The 22,126-nt window shown below is 35.7% G+C and overlaps 1 protein-coding gene across 6 annotated transcripts in view; it reads left to right on the top strand.

Moving 5' to 3' along the window:
* The window catches only part of FAM185A (family with sequence similarity 185 member A), a 150,383-nt gene that overhangs the window by 9,898 nt on the left and 118,359 nt on the right, over positions 1-22,126 (top strand). For all 6 annotated transcript variants that reach the window (XR_010945401.1, XR_010945400.1, XM_067746022.1 and 3 more), the window contains exons 4-5: positions 3,661-3,799; positions 16,426-16,467. Coding sequence is in view for 4 of the 6 variants with exons in the window: in XM_067746022.1 (XP_067602123.1) it covers positions 3,661-3,799; positions 16,426-16,467 (181 nt within the window). In the remaining 2 variants the exon portion in view is untranslated. The remainder of the gene's footprint in view (positions 1-3,660; positions 3,800-16,425; positions 16,468-22,126) is intronic.

The following is a 22,126-nucleotide window of genomic DNA, read 5'->3' as shown; positions in this document are numbered from 1 at the left end:
TTCTTTTGTCATAAATTTGTTCAATTCCATACTCAGCTGTATTCTCCGATAATTGGTGGGGAGGAATTGTATCTTATATGTAGATTATTGTTGGCATAATTAAACAAGGTAGGTTATAACACTAATTGTTCTACAATTGTCACTTTTATTTTCCATCATCTTTCTCTTAGAACCTGTGGGAGACTGTTTAAACCCAAATATTCAAATTTATCTTTTTAAAAAGTGTTGAAAGACACTGCCTGGCTTTATGTGGCAGCTGTTTTGAGACAGCATTTAGTTTCACCTCTCTGATTGTTGTGGTCTTGGAGGTGCAAAAGGGAAATTGGACACCTGCAGTTGCAGAATATTGCATATTGATGTTCACATGTAACTATCAAAGAAGAATTTAAATCATCTTAATTATTTTCTATTTTTAATATTTTGACCACTATTTCCACTCATTATCCTCTCAACTTTCATGGTTTATTGAATATTAATTTATTCCTACTTTCTGTTATACTATTTTGTTTCCTGCCTGATGGAGTTTTGTGTTGTACTAAAGAATCAGTTTTGATATTTCTTTCTATTTATATTATGCATAGTATTAATTTTTAAGGCATATTTCTAAGTTTCTGAGGTTTTATATAAAATAAGTTCTTATGAAATATGTTAACTTTTAATATACAACTTCCATAGAAATGTGTTTTGGATATTTGAGAGGCAGCATAGTGAATTGGTTTAGAGCACGTAATTGAGAACCAGAGTACCTGGGTTTGAATCCTGGCTCAGCCACTTACTAAGCTCTTTAACTTCAGATGAGTTATTTAACCTCTATGTGTCTTGGTTTTCTGGAAAATAGAATAATAGTAATGACATTAACTCACACTGGTTGTTATGAGGATTAAATGAGTTAATGCATAATACAGATAAGGTACTTAAAATAATGTCTTGCATAGCTAACTCCATTATAGTGTCGACTATAATGATGATGATAAAGGTAAATAAAACACAGGAAAGGTGATTTGGCCAGTCCTAGACCTATCAGTTAACTTTACTGAGACTGTGTTTCATTATTCATAAAATAGGAATGGTATTGTTTGTTTTTTCTGCTCAACAAGATTGTAAGAATCAAGTGAGCATTATAAACACTTAACAGTATATTGTTTATGTATCATTTTATATGGAATGGCTGTTTTTAAATTGTATTGTTAATTTCAGTATCCTAAGTTTGATACAGACAAGATAGAAATCCATTGTATGAATGGATTGTTGAATGAATGATTGTTGAATGAATTGATAATATAGTTATCAGTTGACCTTTCTTAGTTTGGGCTACAAGGCCACAGTTTTTCCTTAAAACTTCATTTTTATTTTATAATGTTGGTTTATAATAACTTTGTGAAAAAAATTTCTTCTTGTATAGAAAAGCAAATTAATTTATAGCAATATCTCTCTAAGAAAGGTATTTTTGGATCTACTTTTCGTTCTTTCTTTAAATATCTACTTCACTTAATAAGCAAGCTGTACAGTTTAATCTATTTTTTTGAATGTTTGTTCCATTAGCATTAGTAACTATAAATAAGATCCTCAATATTTTGCTGTAAACTGTGGTGTCCTAAGTTTAATTGTTCTAGTTAGTATTTGATATAGTGCATTATATATGGCCCTTAGTGAATTTTCTATTTCTTTGAAATTAATTTTACGGATTGATTGGTTAAAATAGCTATATTATTGTGATGAGTGTTGTACTTTTGCTTGCTTTCATTTAGTTTGGTGGGGCAGGAGAGGATATTTTTTAGCTTCCTACAGGGTAAGATATTTAGTGTTTAATGAACAAAGTAAATCCTTGGCATTTTTCTGATACTCATAAGGAGTGTCTTAAAAGCTTTATTTGGTTGTGGGGGGAGTCTAATCAAAAGTTCCCCCTTGCCAATTCAATTAAGTTTCAAATATTCTTGCAACATTTATCTTTTGATATTCCCTAAAGCAGCCTCACTATTTATAAAAAGCTAGAGTATTCATATTTGTTGTCTGCTTTATGGAAATACTTGGAGAATTTTAAGCTATGCATAAAGCAACTTTTCATGAAGAAATTTTGTAGGTAAAGGATAAATTTTTTCAGAAATTTTAAACCTTACTATTACACTGAGGAACGCAAAACGTGTATTCTCACAAATCTGAATGTATGTAAAATATCTATCTTTCTTTGACAGATTTATTGAAACTAGATTTTAAAAAAATTCCTATGAATCCATAATTAGCTGTAGCAGATAAGAAGCAATTGGTATTTTATATACCTAATAAAAGTCCATTAAAAACCAAAATTATATACTTCAAATCTAGACAGCAAAGTAATTTTAGTTTGCTTTCCATAACAACCTCTGGGTACTTTAATTTCTCTTTTCATAGTTTATCTGTCTTCTAATATTTTAGTATTCTTGAAACTCAATTCTTATTAAATAATATTTTGAACTCAACAATTTTTGAAGGAAGTATAACGATTGAATATAATACTGATGCCAATGTGTTGAAAAACAATAATGTTCTTTCTTTAAATACCTCAGTGTAATGCTTGAATTTGACCCTGGGCAAAACTGTGACAAGCCTTCCTAGTGATTCAGTTTTTATGTCAACAATTTTATATTAACGCTCACTTTATGCTTATAAAACATTTGTTTAAAATACTATAAAGATAATTTGGAATCCTTAATTAGATACCTTCATTTTACATTGGGCTCAATATTTGAGACATAAATGCTTACTGAATTTTGTTAGAGAAGATTAGGGATAAATACAAAAATCCTTCCATTTTGTTCAGTGGAAAGCTACTGGCTAATTAGATGTAAAGTGGAAAAATTCTAGAAGTAATAGTGTATTCACTACATTAACAGATGAAATGAGAAAAATCATATGAGAGTCCAATAAAATCAGATAAAGTATATGCTAAAATTTAAAACCCATTCATGAGTTAAACAGCAACAACAACAAAACAGATTTGAAATAGAAGGGAACTTCTTTAATCTAAAAAAAAGGGATCTAGAAGATATCTATAGCAAACACCATACTTAATGATGCAATGTTGTAAGCTTTCCCTCTGAGAATAGGAATAAGATAAGGATGCTTGTTATCTCATCACTTCTATTCACTGTTAAATTGGAGGCCTGAGCCAGATCGTAAGGCGGGAAAGAACAGGAAAAACAGTATTAATATGAGGATTAGAAGGGAAGAAATGAAACGATCACTTGTAAAGAACATAATTATGCATGTAGAAAAATTGTTTTAATTCAGGTAGATTATTAGAATCAGTTAAGTGAGTTTAGTGAGGTTTTGGATTTAAGGTCAAATACAAAAGCCAGTTAAGATAAAATGAAGTTTAAAAAGCTATCTTTTATAATAACATTTAGAATACATCAAATAGGAATAAATTTAACAAAAGATGAAGAACTCTACATAGAAAATATAAAACATTATTAAGAGAAATTAAAGAAGATCTAAATAAATGAAGGAATATAATGGGTCTATTCCACAGAGAAAACACTGTTGCTCATAATCTTGTATTTAGAGCTGGGGAATTGAAGTCAATAAATTGGCCGTGTACTGTACATATTAGTTGCCCACTAATTCTGGCTTTTTACCAGTCTTCATTTTATAATGAACTGATTTGAGTCTTTCTCTTACTAGACTGTGACCGTAGATAAACTGCAGGGAAGTTCTGTTAATGTATCTACTGAAGATGGTTTGCTGAAAGCCAAGTGTCTTTACACAGAATCATCATTTCTATCTTCTGCTGCTGGGGATATTACATTAGGAAGTGTTCATGGTAAGGTGACAGAGGCCTAATACATCTTAGATATGCCACATGACATAAATTTTAAGAGATGACTGTGTTTCTTTGTAGGTGAAGGAGGATCTGCCGTTAGGAAGCTGCCCCTCTAAATAATTAATTGCAGGCTAACCATCTTTTAAAAAACCCACAAAATAAAGTGACTCATATGGTACTGAATTTTATTTTGGCAAGAAATTGAATATTATGCTGTTATACATGAAGCTAATAATAATTCTGATTTTTAATGCATTTCTTTATAGAAGGCAACAAACAAGGAAATATGTGCAGGAATATTCAGAGGAAAGCACAATTAAATAAAAGCAGTGTTAAAAAATAAAGATGGGTTCTGAGTGATTGCTTTTATGTTATGATAGGAAAGCTAAGGATTAAATAAATTAATGAAACATTTGTGTGGGATCCGATTATAGCAATTCAGTGATACTAATTTTGGCTGAAATGCTTTATGTGTATTAGTACTAGCACCAGGTCCTCCCAGTGCCCTGCCATTTTCAGTTTTCTTTAATTAGATATCATCTTGTGACTTTTAAAACATGTCTCTGCAGATATGTAATATTACTTAGTTAACTTTTGTGTTATTGAAAGAAAAGAAGAGAATGTAATGGTGAAGTAATATGGCAAAGGGCATGCTGGTATTCAGTGTCACTCAGCATGCTTCTTCAGTTCCCACATAGCAGATGATTTAAGTCCAGGTATGTTTTCTGAAATATGTACACATAGAATTAAGAATCTCTTATCCTGGAAAGTAGTATATACACATCTGCTAAATGCCTTTTGGACCATTTTCCAGGAGTTATAGACAAACTTTTGCTGTACGTAGTCCACTCATTTAACTTCTATAGGAAAGCTGAATCTATTTATCTATACATTTTGGTAAAATCTCCAGATTTTACTAGTCAGCATGAATTATTAGGTGGTATTAGAAAACCTGGCTAGTGCAAACCATGCTATTTAGCAAATTGGCAGGTAGTCTTACAGTTAAAAAAAAATCTGAAAAAATGAGTACTTATATGCTTGAAATAATTCTTGAACCTCAATTTCATAGTTAAACCTCATCAACCATTCTTGTAGGGTTAAGGTATTATTTGAGTCCAAAATAAAGCAAATAGTTTTGTTAGTTATTCATCAGTTTTGTTGTTTTTTGTTTTGTTTACTGAGGTGTGCCTTGAATAGTTCTGGTAATTTGTAACTCTATATTTCAACAATGACTTTTATGTAAGCATTGTATTTTTAACCATTAATTGTGATTAAAAGTACTGTACTTAATATATTGAGTAATTTTTAGTGGAAAAGCAATTCCTTATCATGTCACATGTTGATTAACACCCATGATAAGAACAGCTCTGTTTTCTGCAGTGCTTTATACCTTGTTTACACTGAATTCATTAATGTTTAAATTTTTTTGCTTTCTTTTAAGTAAGTTGAGAATTGAACTTGGTACATTAGTAGTTTACATGATAGTAAAACAGATGTACTTTTTTGAAGCAGTCCTCAAAATACTCTAGGTCTCTTTTTTTTTTTTTAACATCTTTATTGGAGTATAATTGCTTTACAATGGTGTGTTAGTTTCTGCTTTATGACATAGTGAATCAGCTATACGTATACATATATCCCCATATCCCCTCCCTCTTGCGTCTCCCTCCCACCCTCCCTATCCCACCCCTCTAGGTGGTCACATAGCACCTAGCTGATCTCCCTGTGCTATGTGGCTGCTTCCCACTAGCTATCTGTTTGACATTTGGTAGTACATTATAAATCCATGCCACTCTCTCACTTCATCCCAGCTTACCCTTCCCCCTCCCCGTGTCCTCAAGTCCATTCTCTACGTTTGCGTCTTTATTCCTATCCTGCCCCTAGGTTCTTCAGAACAAATTTTTTTTTTTTTTTAGATTCCATGTATATGTGTTAGCATATGGCATTTGTTTTTCTCTTTCTGACTTACTTCACTCTGTAAAATACTGTAGGTCTCTTGATTACTTACAGTGGCTGAAATGGAAACAAATTGCTAGGAATAAAAGAGTTCATTCTTTAGCCTTTATAAAACCTTTTATATTTACTGACCTTTAATGTGAAGTCAAATACCTTTCCTTTGGTGGTTTCAGTCTGAGCCAGACCTAGATCCTCTTTTGAACTGTTGTCTCTGGTTGGGATTTTGAAAGACTCTGAGATGGAAATTAGAGTGTAGCAGATTTACCAGGGAAGCCTCTGGGGACCAGTGCCATACAAAGGAACAAAGCCCAGTTTCCACAGGAGAGGTTAGACTTGATAAGTCTCAACAACCCCAAAGGGGTGCTCTGAAGCTGGGATGGTCCTCAGAATTGTCTCAAGTTGGGGTGAGGGGAGATGGACCTTTATATCCCCAATCCTTAGATGCAAACTGCCCCAGAAGCACAATGATCTTGGATCAAAATGGCTCTTTTCAGATAAGGCAATTCCCTAAGAGAGCAGAGAGCTGAAGACTGTCTGCCAGCAGTATTCCCAATAGATAGGAAAATAAGCCCTGCAGTTACAAAGGGGTTCTGAATGATGGCTCATAGCACCGACTACCGTTATATTTATTCATTCGTGCAGTACGTGTATTGACCATCTACTGTGTGCCAGATTTTCAGGCACCAAGGGTATGAAGTTGTACAGGAGATGATACCTATCCTTAAAGAACTCACGGTCTAGTGGAAGGACTGAGCATCATCTCTCTTGTTTGTAATACTAGTGGAGCAGAGAGAAGTAGGAGAAGGGAAAATTTGATCCAGTTGCCACTGTACAAGAGGTTCCATGTTGTTCAGCCCTGCTTTCTCCATCTAGTCCTTGGCCCTCATTCTGCTTGGTTTTTCAGTGGTAGTAAGTATATGAAAGAGAGAGGTTTGAAAAAAAAAAATCTGCATTTCTTAGTCATACTCTGTGCCTGCCTACTTTTTAAATCACCCTTAAGAGAGGCCCAAGTTTCTTGCTTCCCCCTCCTATGCCATCCCTATTTCCATCCTTGTCCTAAGGGATTATATGCACATGTTCCTTGAGTTTGGAGTGTGGAGGTGGGATGGGTATGGAAGAACAGGCAGTGTTCTAGCCCTACCTCTTAATAGGTTAGAAGATTAGAGTCGTGACTGGTGGAAGGAAGTCCCTATGCTCTAGCTAGTGGGATTTTAGTAGGGAGAGATACCTCCCAAGGATCATCCCAAGCTGGAACTCTGAATATATATTCCACTGAAGTCTTTGTTCAAAGTGGTGATGGTCATATAACACCAATTAGATTCATATTTTGGCTGTATTTAAATAAACTAGCTTGGGAATCTTAAAACTTATTTTTACAGGAAAATATATTGCTACTTCTAAACATCTGACTTACAGAAAACAAATTCATAAGAATATACACATTCTAAGACCTGCCTGTTTAGGATTTATTTAGTTTGGCTTCTTTTTCTTTTTTTTTAATGTAAATTTATTATTATTTTATTTATTTTTGGCTGCATTGAGTTTTCGTTGCTGTGCGCGGGCTTTTCATTGCAGTGGCTTCTCTTGTTGCAGAGCACGGGCTCTAGGCGCAAGGGCTTCAGTAGTTGTGCCTCGTGGGCTCTAGAGCACAGGCTCAGTGGTTGTGGCACACGGGCTTAGTTGCTCTGCGGCATGTGGGATCTTTCCAGACCGGGGCTTGAACCCATGTCCCCTGCATTGGCAGGTGGATTCTTAACCATTGCACCACCGGGGAAGTCCAAGTTTGGCTTCTTTTTCTTAAGGTAGATTTTTTTTTTAAACCCAACATACAGATGTTGTAAAAAGCCATTTGTACCACAAATATGATGACAATAACTGTCTTTTTCATAGATTTACCAGGTGTATGAGTTTGGAGCCCTTGTGTTAATAGGTTGGGGGTGGTTGTTTGAAAGCAAACATGTATTGAGTGCCTAAGTGAGCCAGCCCATTTTATTTAATGGATAATTGGCTGTTTACAAATGAAGAAAACAAAACTTAGAAATGTCTAATTGTTTGCTCTCAATTATAAGTTAATCAGTGGAAGAGCAAGAATTTGATCCAGGTTTCTTGACTTTTTAGGAGATATTTTTAAACAGTGTTCAAACAAATGTGTGCACATAGCCATGGTGAATTTCTTGATTGCAACCCAAATTCCATCATTGCTTTTAGGGCTACCTGGGTCACTCTAGAGATGTTTCCTCTAGACAGACAGAGCTACAACACAGGTGCACTGCTTCAGCTGGGTTCTAAATTGTAAACTCCCAATTTCAGGGTTTTTGTGCCTTATGAAAACGTGGTGTTCCATGTAGTGTTTGGGTTCAGCTTAGCTCCGTGGAGCCATTCAGGGACTCGGTTCATTCTTTAAAAGTGATGCTGCTATCTTCAGTGTGTGGCTTCTAAGTCTTCCATGAAAGGAAGACAGAGCATGAAATTTATTTCTTGTCTGTATAGTCTTTTTGTTCATATACCCTGATGCAAACTAATACCCAACATACTGCTGAATACTTAAGAGGTAATGAGGAAAGGGAAAATGAAAGGAGTAATATGTCTTTCCTGGCTTTGCAAATTGACTCCTGTGTGTAGAGAAGGGAAAAATCTATCTTGAATGGTTTTCAAAATGAAATTTTTAAGTAGAGCTAACAATATTTTCTTGGTAAGAAAATGAGTAATCTAATTGACTAGTAATATTTACTATTTATAATGTTGGTTGAATCACATCTATTAAGTATGTGTGCCTTCTAATACAAAAGAAACTAGTTTATTCATTGACTCAACAAATATTCCCCAGTGTTCTGGCACTGAGAACCTAGTGGGAGAATGAGTACTTGGATAGTTTGTGTTTAGATATAAAATTTTGTGACAGTTTACTATCTTGATTTCCTTCTAAATTATAAGAAATTAGATTCTGTGTAAAGTACATTTTATTATATTCTGCTCTTTGAATATTTGTGATTTTAAAAGAATTCTGTACATGTATATATAAGATATACATGTATTTATATATATTCTAGTAAATATATTTTTTAAATATAGGTATATAGTCTCCTGAGTTAGAAAGAAAAGCTTCCTTGAAATGGTTTGCTGGGATTGATTTTATTTATGACATAATTTAAACAAATTAATTAGGGTTAATATGTAGGAGTACTCATGACAGTCATTTTAGTGTTTTATATTTAACTTATGTTATTATTTGGAATAAATGATTAATGAATTAAACTGCATTTAAGATATTTAGATTCCCTATATAACTTAGGGTCTTATTTTAGACTCTTTGGGAACATACATTAATACATAAATTGATGACTATTAGTTCTCTCATTTTTCTGTACTTCAGAAGTCCTTTGTTCCCCAAAGATTTAGCAATTTGTACATCCTTAAACTGTTCCTTAAATAATTACTTTGGATTTTGGAAACTTTCACAGAAGTAAAAGTTACACAAACTATACAAATACAGTTGATCATTTTGATAGCACAAAGAAATGCCTCAATTTGCTTTAAGGAGGACATATAGGCTCTGGTGAATTTATAAATCTGCCTTGTGAATTTAGAAAGTCAGAAGTAATATAAAATTTTAAAAGAAAGGAACTTTTATTGGATTGAATGGAACTCTTCATGAAGTTCATGAAAATGCTTTGTTCTAATTCTAGTGTTTATTCTTAAGTTCATTGTGAAGTTTGTTTGTCATTTTAACACATGATAATTTATGTTAATGTTGAATCTGGACACTTAAAACTTTTTTATATGAAATACCAGAGAGGAATTACAGCTCCCTTTGTGGTACAGACAGCATAGGTTTTTTTTTTTTCATGATTTAGACGTATGATAAAATATGTTGCTATTTCATGCAGTGTTTTGACTCTGCTCAGGTCCTTAGAGGGACTGGGCTCCTTCCATAAAGCTGATGCCGCCATTTTCAGTGTGTGGCTTCCAAGCTTCCACTAAAGGAAGAGAGATCATAGAGGATCATGTGAGAAATTTGTTAGCCAGAATGTTTTCAAATGACTTTAACTGCAGGAGTCTGAGATAAAGAGTTTAGTGTGTTCTAAGGAAGGAGAAAGGCACACAGGTATTAGGGGGTTACTGGCAGTCTGTGTCACATCTTATATTTATAATTGCTCTTTCTCAAATGTCTATGAGTTCCTCCTCTTTCCACACCCCCTTGCTATTCTCCAGGATTTCATCCTTGTTTCATTGTTTTTTCCATTCTTTCTTTTCCTTGGGCATCTTATACACTTTTGAGTCTCAGCTACCCTTGTATTCTGATAATTCAAATATGTATCTCTAGTGCTGACTTCCAGCTTATACATCCATCTGCTTAGTAGATATAGCCATTTGGATCTTTACAGGCTTCTCAAACGACTTCACATTTCTAACTTCTTTTCTCCTACTTTCCCAGCCCTCACCTCCCCAACCTCATCCATAATATAATCCTCCTCCTTTATTTCCATTTGCAGATTCTAATATTACCATGTACCTAATTTCCCAAGCTAGAATCTAGAAGTAACCCTAAATTCCTCTATCACCTTCCACATCTATCAATCCCAAAGTATACGTAGGTTTTATCATCTAAATATTTCTTCAATCTATCCCAGTTTTTTCTTTCAAACTTCTACTGTTCGTTTGGTTTTTTAAAAATTTATTTATTTTATTTTATTAATTAATTTATTTTTGGCTGCGTTGGGTCTTCATTGCTGTGCGTGGGCTTTCTCTAGTTGCGACGAGCGGGGGCTACACTTCGTTGTGGTGCGTGGGCTTCTTATTGCTGTGGCTTCTCTTGTTGCGGAGCACGGTCTCTAGGCACGTGGGCTTCAGTAGTTGCAGCACGTGGGCTCAGTAGTTGTGGCTCACGGGCTCTAGAGCGCAGGCTCAGTAGTTGTGGCGCACAGGCTTAGTTGCTCCGCGGCATGTGGGATCTTCCCAGACCAGAGATCGAACCCGTGTCCCCTGCATTGGCAGGTGGATTCTCAACCACTGCACCACCAGGGAAGTACCCAAACTTGTACTATTCTAATTCATATTCTTGTCATCTCTTGCCTCAACTCTAACAGTAAGTTTGCTTCCAGTCTTGCCTTCTTCAAATTCATCCTCTTCACTATAGCTGTGGTTGGTTATTAGAAAGGCACATTGAACATGGCGTTCTCTTACCCAAACCCTTTTCTACTGCCTCAGTGACTTAGCTAACTTACTAATTCCTTTTTCTGACCTTATGCTTTGTCTTCTAGAATTACACAGTGTCTTACTTCTTCCTGTGTATATTCTTACTTGTTCTTTACTTCTGAGTTTTTGATCAGAGCCCTTGATCATATTTATCAATTATAGTCTTCCTAAAATGATTTTCCCGGCTTTCTTTATCTCATTGACTTTTAGTAATATTTTAGTACTCAGCTAAAGCAGCCTTCCCCCATCTCTGGCCTTCCATTGACCCATAAATTCTTGCATTATTAAAGAGCAAAGGTCATGTTTTATTTCTCTCTGTGTTCTTACCATTTAGCCCTGTGGCTTGCAAATAAAAAATCTCTCTCTTCCTGCTCCTGCAGCCCTCCCCCTAAAAAAGAAGCACAAAAAGGATTTAACTTTTAAGGATATTTGCTTTCTCTGTTTGGATTATGAAAGTATATGTGCTGTTTTTAACCATAATTACATTTATTTTAGTGAAGAAAAATAAACTGATGTTTATCTTTAAATCGATAGCTTATTTTTCCTCTGACCACACTAGAATGAAGAGTTGCTAGTTAAGGAGAACTATATATTTTCTCAAAAATTGGGGTTTGTGGAGAAGTTTCATAACTTGAAAGAAGAGTCAGCACACATAATTATTACAGACCATATGGCACTGCTTTATTGGAAGGAAGGCTTTTGCAAAGATATACTCCTCTCAAATAGTTGATTTGTTTATTTTCAGTGGTTGGAGATGAAATGGGTGAAACCAAAATACAGAAAATTGTGTTAGTAATGCCCATTTGGTTGATTTGTGTACTTTACAATATTCTACCTTATTCCACAAAGTATTGGAGACAAGAGTTCCATGTTGTATATTTTAAAGACTTTGGGATATTTCTGTTTAGGGTAGAGGTTTTCTAAATATTTTGATATAAGTGGAGAATATTTTCTTATTGCTTTAAAAATCCTTTAGTGTTGATAAAAATATTTTGATATATTCTTTATATTTAAAATTAGTTCCATACTTTTCTTGTTCTGTTATGCTTTTACTGTACAGAACTCTAACAGTCAAGAGAGAGGTAATTTGAGACTGTACAGATTCTGCTATAATGTGAACTAGTCCTCATTTTTTAATGGATCTAAAGCTTCTATCTTATGGCTCTAAAACCGTTGTTTTCTTGATCACTTCACTTTCATTACAAGCACTAATGATTAACTTTTTGAGAAAGACCACGTTTTCTATTTTCATTTAAAAAAGTGCATTTTTACTGCATTCACTGAAGACTAGTATAAGGTAATAAAGCTCCAAAGTTTTGTCTTGCGAGTGGGTGACTGAACTTATTACTAGCTAAATGACTGACTGTAGAACCATGTCATAGTTCTTTACTAACAGTTAAAATCACAAATATCAGGGGTCTGCTTTACCTTATTTTTGAAGTATTCATAAGGTGAAAACAGTAAAGAGAATTCTGAGCGTCTCACACTAGCTTAATTTTCCTAAAGATTAGGAAGGAATACAAGATGTTTTTCTTGTATTGCTGCCTATCTTGAAATTCTTCACTGACTCCTTCAGTATAGGATAAAGTCAATAGACTAAGCACTCTATGGTTCTTCTGCAGATTTATTTTTACCTATTTTTCCAAACTAATTTTGAACATTTGTTCAAAAAATAATAGTATTTACTATGTACTGGGCAATATACTAAGCTCTCAAAATATAACACTAAATAAGAAAGACTTAATCCCTGTCCTCATAAACTTGCCTAATTGCTCCAGCCTAACTGATGAGCATGATTTAAATAATAGCGTGCATCGTTATGCCTTTTTACCTTTGCTTACTTCATTATTTTTTCCACAAAATCCTTTCCCTTCAGCATCAAATTTTACCCACATTTCAAACTTCCACTCTGGTGATATCTCCGATATCACTATTCTCCCTGTTCATGCCAGGTCATTTTAGTCTGTTTCCTCTGAATGGCTGTGGCAACTAATTCATACTGTTCAGTTACAACATTCACTTATAATTATTAATAAATTCTAATTTTTAACTTCTCATGTGTGCATCTCCCCAGATAGCCTATAAGGTTTTGGATGGCCAGTCTGTTCTCTGCAACCCCTGCAAGTGATTCGGGTCCTTCCCACATGCAAAACGCACTCCCTTCCTTTCAAGGTTCCCAAAGTCTCATCCCATTACATATCTCCTCAGAGTCCACAATCTCTACATCAAAATCAGATCCAGATGTAGATGAGCCTCCTTGGGTATAGTTGCTTAAATATCTCAAATATTGTTCTTCTGAATCTGAAGACCTGTGAACTGAAGAGACAAGTTCTTTAGCCCCCTCAACCCACATACACCACCTACACACTCAGAATACAAGGATGAGATATGCATAGGATAATTTCCATAGACTTTCCTGTCCAAAGAGGAGAAAATAAGGGGCACAAAGGAGTCATTGGTCCATAATGACTTTGAAATTCAGGTGGGCAAACGTTGGAGGTTACTTGATTAGATCTCAAGGCCTTGCGATAATTCTTCAGGGTTCCAGACTTTGCACTCTGAGTCATCCTTCCTTTTTCATGAAATGTAGCATGTGTTTGCAGCTGAGGAGTTTCCTCAGTCAGCTTCCTGCCAGCAGAATTTTGGGGGTTGAATGGTCTCATTTCACTTGGTACTGTCACTGTCCCTCTCAGTTGAAGTTAGCAATGTGTTTGCTGATACACTTCTCTCAAAAATTTTGTCAGCCTCCTGTGAATCATATTGGGGTTTATTCCATTAGATAAAAGCCACAGCCAAGAATCTTCAAAATACGGACTTCCGCAGAGTTATTAAGATACAGTGCTCTCAAGCTTTCTAGAGGACCTATTGTTTGACTGAGAGGATCTGTGAGATACCCATAATCTGTTTAATGGACGTTTTGTATAACTGATTAATACTGTGAGGTATCACCCTTGAGCCTTCTGGATTCTTAACAAAAGATTTTACAGTCAATCCACCAGTTTTATTTTTAGGCCGTGTTCTGGCCATGCCCTGGATTCAGACTTTGTATAGAAGCCATTCTTACCTTTAGCATCTTTTGCCATCTTGAGAAGCTGAGACTTTTCAAAATCATTCATGTCCTGGTCTTTTTGTTGTTTAACAGTCCTTTCTTTAGTTTAGCTTATCTTTCTTCTCTTGCATTTTACTGAAGCGCCAAGGAAAAATAGGCAGCACCTACCACACTTTGACTCTGCTTGGCAGTCTCCGTGGCTAGATCATTCAGTTCATTAGGCACATTTCCTACTTTCCACGTTACTGATAGTAACAGTGTTGCAGAGTTTCCAACACTACTTAACAGGGATCTGCCTTCCTCCAGTTTCCAAAAACATTTTCTTCTCTTCCTTTTGAGCCTTCATGGGAAGTGGACGCAAAGTCCAGCTTTCTACTAACACACTGTTTAAGCAATTTAGGTTTTCTCTACCATGCTCCTAAAAATCCTTCCAGCCTATGCCTACTGTCAAGTTCCAAAGCTATTCCAATATTTTTAGTTATTGTGGCATCACCCCACTTCCAGCTTTCAAAATCTTTTCTAGTTACCTCGTCCTGTGTAACAAATTTAGCAGCTGAAAACAACGAACATTTATTTTCTTACACTTTGAATGGGTCAGGAATCTGGGTGTCGCTTAACTGGGTCCTCTGCCTCCAGATCTCTCTCAAAGTTGTAATCAAGGTATCAGCTGGGGCCATGGGCTTATTTGAAGGTTCAGCCAAGAGAGAATCTGCTTCCTGGTTCACTCATGGTTGTTGGCAGGATTCAGTTTAGATTCTCTTGGCTTGGGGCCTCTTTCAGGTCCTTGCTCTTGGTCCTTTTTCATAGGGCAGTTGACAACATGGCAAGCTGGCTTCCATCAGAGCAAAAGACAGCTGGCAAGACAGAAGCCAGAATCTTTTTGTTACCTAGTCTTGGAAGTAACATCCCATCATTTTTGCCCTTAGTATTCTCTTTGGTAAAAACAAAGCAAATCTCCTGCACATGAGTGGAGGAGATTATACAAGGGCATGAATACCGGGAGGCAGAGATCATTGGAAGCCATCTTAGAAGCTATAAGATCTTTGGCTACTTCTTGCATGTGAATCTGCATTTACTGGGGTTGAAAATTGGAAGAGTATCTAGAGCACACCAATGAAATAATGTTTATTTACTTAACCATTTAACAGGAGGTTCTTCACAACCTTGTAACTTACTGAAACTTGAAAATAGTTTTATAAGCTTAACTTCACACAAGCCCAATTTTTTTTTTTTTTTTTTTTTTTTTTGCGGTATACAGGCCTCACTGCTGTGGCCTCTCCCACTGCGGAGCACAGGCTCCGGACGCGCAGGCCCAGCGGCCATGGCTCACGGGCCCAGCGGCTCCGTGGCACATGGGATCCTCCCGGACCGGGGCACGAACCCGTGTCCCCTGCATCGGCAGGCGGACTCTCAACCACTGCGCCACCAGGGAAGCCCACACAAGCCCAATTTTATTCATATATTCACATGAAGTATGATGGAATATAAAACTTTTAGAGCACATTTGACTTTGGACAAATGAATCTAGTGCCTTTTTTTTCTTTTTCCTGGGTACTGATACATGTCAGTATTTACAAGATGCATGAAATGAAGTAAGTGATTTCACTTACTCTAGATTAATTCTGAGATAAGTTATTCCTTTACTTCTTACTGTAGTTTTGGAATTATGGTAGAAGAGATAATATTGCCTACACTTTCAGTGCAGTAAATATAGGTAGTATGACTCTAGGAGTAATTATACATGCAAACACATATGAAGAAAAATCCTACTGTTTTTGGTATTGGAGGAAGGGGCTGGGAAGAATGGTTGTAATATCCTATACATATCCTGGAAAATATATTTTCATTTAAAGGTGGAAATATTTTAAGATTTTTTTCTTTGTTGGTCATATTTCAGTGTTTTCATTATTCCTGCCTCAAAACTTTTAAACTCTTGGCACAGAAACCACTTTAATCTAACAGATAGACATGCCAAACTGGCCTGAAAGATAATAGTAATTACTTTTTTCCATGGATTATTTTAGTGTTATTTGGTTCAAAACTTGGCTTTGTGTGGTCTGATAAATATTGTGATGTTTAGATTGAAAATGAGTATTGAGCACATTTAAGTAATTTTTTCATTTTAGGGTTTTAGAAGAATCATTATTTTTCTTCCATGTTTCCCGGAAAGTATGGGGGTTCGTTTTTTAGTTATGCTATAAAAGATTAAGGTGGGGTGGAGGAAGAGAATTTGTATAGTTGCCTAAATCTGTTTATTTTCGAGTTGCAACTGAATCTCTCACTAGGTTTGTGATCTGAGAAAAATTGCCAACAATAACAATGTTATTAAATAATGTTGTGGGTATCTAACCATGTTTTAGGATACCATTAACACAGTTCCTTTTTAGATTATCCCTAATGTATAAAGTTGTCTTTTTCTCTTTTACAGGTAATATAACATTACAAAGCAAGATGGGTAACATCACAGTAGGTATGTGCTAAGTGGTTGGTAAATTTTGTGTGCTTTTTAAAATAGCTATATTTGTGATATTTAATTAGAGTAAATAAAGTCTACAGTTTAGCTGATGAACCTAATAGGATCCAAATATACCTATTAGGATTCTGCCTAGTCAAATATAGGCAGACCCAGTATAGGAATATGTGAAATTATTTCTGCAAGTTCATTGGTTCATCATCCTATAAATACTGGATAATTATAGGTTTGGTATCAGTCAGAATACTGTTAGAATTCTGATTTCACCACTTTCTACACATGGGCAAATTACCTAACTTCTCTGTACCTCAGCTTACACATCTGAAAAAAATAGAAATAACAGTAAGTACCTATCGTATGGGGTTCTTGTAAGGATTAAGTGAGGTATATAAAGTACTTTAGCACAGTGTCTGACATATGCTTAAATACTCAATAAATAATAGCCATTTAAATTATAGTAATTGTTCTAATCCTAGGCCAGAACTAATAGTGGCTAGTGGTACTTTAGACCTAATCACCACATGTGATGCTGTGCCTGTGGGAGCAAAAGTTCACATTTCCAGATTGTTTGTTTGTTTGTTTGTTTTTGGCTGCGTTGGTTCTTCGTTGCTGCACGTGGGCTTTCTCTAGCTGCGGTGAGCAGGGGCTACTCTTCGTTGCGGTGTGCAGGCTTCTCATTGCGGTGGCTTCTCTTGTTGCGCAGCACGGGCTCTAGTACGGGCTTTAGGTGCACTGGCTTCAGTAGTTGTGGTTCGCGGGCTCTAGAGCGCAGGCTCAGTTTGTGTTGCATGGGCATAGTTGCTCTGCGGCATGTGGGATCTTCCCGGACCGGGGATCGAACCCATGTCCCCCACACTGGCAGGCAGATTGTTAACCACTGCGCCACCGGGGAAGTCTCTTCCAGATAGTTTAGACAGAGTTTTTCTCTAACCCAAATAGCACCTGCTTGCCTGTTGGGTGAAGGAACACTGTGAGCTCTAAGAGTGGTGGTTGTTTTCTAGGCCTTAGAGGGTGGGGATTTGGGGATGGGAAACTCCCTCTTTATTGAGCAGCTGTGGCTTATTGCCAGTGTGAATGCCAGGCCTCCTGGTTTTGTCCTTTTTGACATTTGAAATTTGCTTTTTCTTTGTGCTGACTGAAATAGTGAATATACCCAACAGTCCTTTTCACTATCATTCCTTCTGGATTCTCTGGTTTAGAGTGCACATCCTTTTTTAAGTTTTCTAGACATTATAACTTCTGTGTTCCGTGAGGGATAAATAGAAGATAAAGGCTTCCTAAGTGATGATTATAAATCATTTTAACTAAAACATGACAGGATTTACCTGTTTTCCAGTGAGAAAGCAAAATTCACTGCTGACTCTTCAGGCCATTTCATCAGAGGGTACATCTGGGGATAGTAAGGGAAGTTTCTAGGGTGAAAAAAAGGTACACTAGTGAGAAGCTGAGCTAGTTGAGGAGAGAAAGTCCTAGACACGGGTGGAGTTTGTAGCAGTAGAGAAGGAGGAAAAAGAAGGGGAATATTCCAAATTGGGAGGCATAAGAAGTTTCATTACCCACTAGCAGGCCCTTTAGGCAGATGTGAATTTGAGGAAAACTTAAAATCTAATATAATACGATAATGCTAGTATTATTGTTGGATGGAATTGTGGGAACGTAAAGGGAAAACCATTCTCTCTAAAACTGGAAATAAATGGGTTATTTATCCATACTGAGAAAGAATAGTAATAGCAAGGATGAAATGATCAGTAATTTACATCTTTGAAGATGGTTTTGCACTGTGTATAATTGATTAACATTATGAATTCCCCTATAAACTTTCCCCTTTTCCCACTATTAAGTATTAGAGAGATTTTAAGGCAAAGTGTTTTATTTTTCTTAAATAAATCTCTGTTCATTCAGAGAAAATTACCTGAGCTCAGTGTTAAGAAGTATAACTGACCACAATTATAGAAGTATTTAATGAGCCTTTATAATTTTCTTCAGTGAAACATAAATGGCATCTGTGGCTTTAGGTTGCTCTTAAAAATTCCAAATAAGTGAAGGTAAATAAAGGTTGAATTTCTAATTTTGTAAACGTCATTGATAAATTTTGAGTCCTATTTTGGAAGAATCTTTTAAAATAAGAGAAAAAGTATGCATTTATTAAGTTATCATGATCTGTGATAGTGTGGAAAAGCATGGACTTTAGAAGACTGTGAATTTTGGTCCTACCACATGTTAGCTGTGTGGCTTTGAAAAAATTACTAAATCTCTCTGAATTTGCATTTTTATACATGGTTATCACCCATATAGCCCAAGGTTTTTGAGAAATTAAATAATGTAAAGCACAGCCCAATGCATGGTAGTCATTCAATGTTTAACCTTAATAATAAGGGAAGTGTTCATTTCTTAAATTCCTTTCATTCTTTGAATATCTCTATTAAGACTTTGGAAGAAAGTATAAACTATGTCACTGTTTATATTGATCTTAAGATTGTGTTAGCATTTGAAGACAACCCTGAATATGGCAATAACTAGTCGACATATATTTACTGAGTGCCTGCTTTATAATAGGAACTCGTTTAGGTACTGAGGAATATGTTGGTCAACAAGATGTCTTTATGCTCACCTTCGGGCTGAGAAAAAAAAACAGTCGGTATGTAAATAACAAAAGATAATTTCACATAGTACAATGAATAAATAAGAGAGGGTAATGGGATAGAGAGAGGGGAAAAGAAAGCTACTTAGTTTAGCAATCAGGGAGGGTCTGGAGAAGAGATATTTGAATTAAGCCCAGAGTAATGGGAAAGAGGCATGTAAAATTCTGGATGCACAGCTGCCCAGATAGAGGACAGCCAGTGCAAGCCCTTAAAATGGAATTACTTTATAATTTTTGAGATATAGAAGGGAGACTTCTGGAGAAAATGGTGTGAGGTGAGGTAAGTGAGAGCTCTAGATCACAGGGCCTTGTAGATGTGGTAGGAGTTGGGACTTTATTCCAACTACAGCAGGGTGGTAGCAGGGTGTATTTAAATACAATTTGTATTTAAAGAGAACAACCTAGTTGTTGTATCAGAGGGGTGCCAACGTGGAAGCAGGTGACTAGAAAGCTTAGTTTGTTTATCCATTCTCCTGTTGGTGGCTACCTGAGCTGTTTCTAGTTTTTGGCAATTGTAAATAAAGCTGCTATGAACATTCTTAGACAAGTTATTTTATGGATGTGGAGATTTTATATATATATATATTCATTTATTTATATATATATTATATATATATAATTGACCCTTGAACAGTGCAGGAGTTGTTTCAACCCTCCCTGCAGTCAAAAATCCACATTTAACTTTGCAGTTGGCCCTCTGCATCTGTGATTCTTCATCTACAGATTCAGCCCACCTTAGATTGTGTAGTACTGTAGTATGTATTTAGTGAAAGAAATCATGTATAAGTGGGCCTGTGCAGTTCAATCCCATGTTGTGTGTATGTATTTATTTTACATGTATGCATATATGTACGTATATATATATTTATTTTATTTATATGTGTATATATAATATATATGTGTGTATATATCACACATACACACATATATATATATGTATTTTTTTTTCCTTCTTAATACCTAGGAATAGAATTGCTGGTTTGAGGGAATTCCCTGGTGGTCCAGTGGTTAGGACTCCACGCTTTCACTGTTGAGGGCCTGCGTTCAATCCCTGGTCGGGGAACTAAGATCCTGCAAGCCACACGGCGTGGCCAAATAAATAAATGAAGGGGGCAGGTGAGGGGGTGACAATAAAATATGGATTAAATTCTAAAATACCAAGTAAAACAATTTTTAAAAAAGAGAATTGCTGGTTTGAGTAGGTATGTTTATGTTTAGTTTTATAATGAACTACCAGACTTTTCCCAAAGTTCCATTTTACATTTTCTTCTACAGTGTATGAGAATTCTAGTTGCTCCATATCCTTACCAACATATATTATTGTCAGTCTTTTTGTTTTTACCCATTCTGGCATGTGGATAGTAGTATATCTCTGGTATTAATTTACATTTCCCTAATGGCTAATGGTGTTCAGCACTTTTTTTTTTTTGAAGTATAGTTGATTTACAATGTTGTGTTTCTGGTGTACAGCAAAGTGATTCAATTATACATATATATTTTTTCATATTCTTTTTTCATTAAAGGTTATTACAAGATAGTGAATATAGTTCCCTGTGCTATATAGTTTTATCTATTTTATGTATAGTAGTTTGTATCTGCTCATTCCAAACTCCTAATTTATCCCTCCTCCCCGTTTCCCCCTTGGTAATCTTAAGTCTGTGAGTCTGCTTTGTAAATAAGTTCATTTGTATCATATTTTAGTTTATACATAAAGTGATATCACATGTTATTTGTCTTTGTCTGACTGTTTTGCCGAAAGCCTGCTTTCGGTTTTAAGGTTCATTGGATTCGCTGCCAAAATAACCACTCGTCTCACACAAAGTTTTAATCAATTCTTTAATGAGAGGTGATTTAACTTAATTTTAATATAAAATCATTAGAAGGAGAAGAATAAGAATATTAGAAAAATGTTACAGGGTATTTACATCACCGAATTGGGCCAACACCTACTTCCAGATCCAGACAGCAGCTGGGAAGTCCCAAGTAACGCAATCTGAAGCCCCAGTTGGGAAGGGTCCTGGGTGGTACATGCATCACACAGGTGAGACTTCAGATTGGAGTTCTGGGGGCTTCTGTTTATAATTAAAGGCAGCAAACTATTAGCAGTTTTTGCTAAAAAATTCAGCTCTGGTTCAGTTGTAACAATGCTGTTAATTTCATCATGTGAGTCACAAGATTTTCCAGACCCCAGGGGACTGGCCAGGTCCCCAGGGCTCAAGAAATTCCAAGACCCATTCCCTTTCTTATCCTAAGTGCTGCTTGACTTGCTAGCAGCAGTTGTTAGGTGTGCAAGCAGGCATGCAGTCCAGGCAGGGTCACAGGTCGATCAGAGGCCTGCTTCTGCCTCTGAAGCCTGAAGAAGACCATTTTACTAGTTTTCCCAACACTGACTTACTTCCCTTAGTATGATAATCTCTAGGTCCATCCTTCAGCACTTTTTCGTGTGCATATTGGTCATTAGTGTATCTTTTGTGAAGTTTTGTTCAGATCTTTTGCCCATTTATTTTTTCCGTTGGGTTATTTCTTTTTATTATTGAATTGTAGGAGTTCTTTATATATCCTAGGAACAAGTCCGTTGGCAGATATTGTTTTTCTATATTTTCTCTCAGTCTTTGGCTTGCCTGATTATTTTCTTAACAGTGTATTTCGATGAGAAGATTTCCATTTTGATGAAGTCTAATTTACCAGTTATTTTTATGGTTATTGCTTTTTGTGTCCTTAGAAATCTTTGTCTGCCTTCAATCATGAAGCTGTTATCCTTTGTTTCTTTTAACAGCTTTAAAATTGTTGCTTTTACCTTTGATCCATCTCTGATTTTCGTATTTGTTGTGAGTTAGGAATCAAGATTCATTTTTTCCCATATGAATACCTAGTTTTACATCACCATTTGTTGAAAAAACTTCCTTTCTCCAATGGATTACTTCCACATCTTTGTCTGAAATCAAATGACTATATAAGTATGGATCTGTTTCTGTTCTGTCTCTCCTGTTTCATTGATCTATTTGTCAGTTCTTA

Source organism: Pseudorca crassidens, chromosome 8 (genome assembly GCF_039906515.1).
Source record: "Pseudorca crassidens isolate mPseCra1 chromosome 8, mPseCra1.hap1, whole genome shotgun sequence".
In the NCBI taxonomy this organism is placed as follows: Eukaryota; Metazoa; Chordata; class Mammalia; order Artiodactyla; family Delphinidae; genus Pseudorca; species Pseudorca crassidens.
The sequence above is the reverse complement of the archived record's forward strand: the minus strand, read 5'-3'. Positions and strand labels throughout refer to the sequence as shown.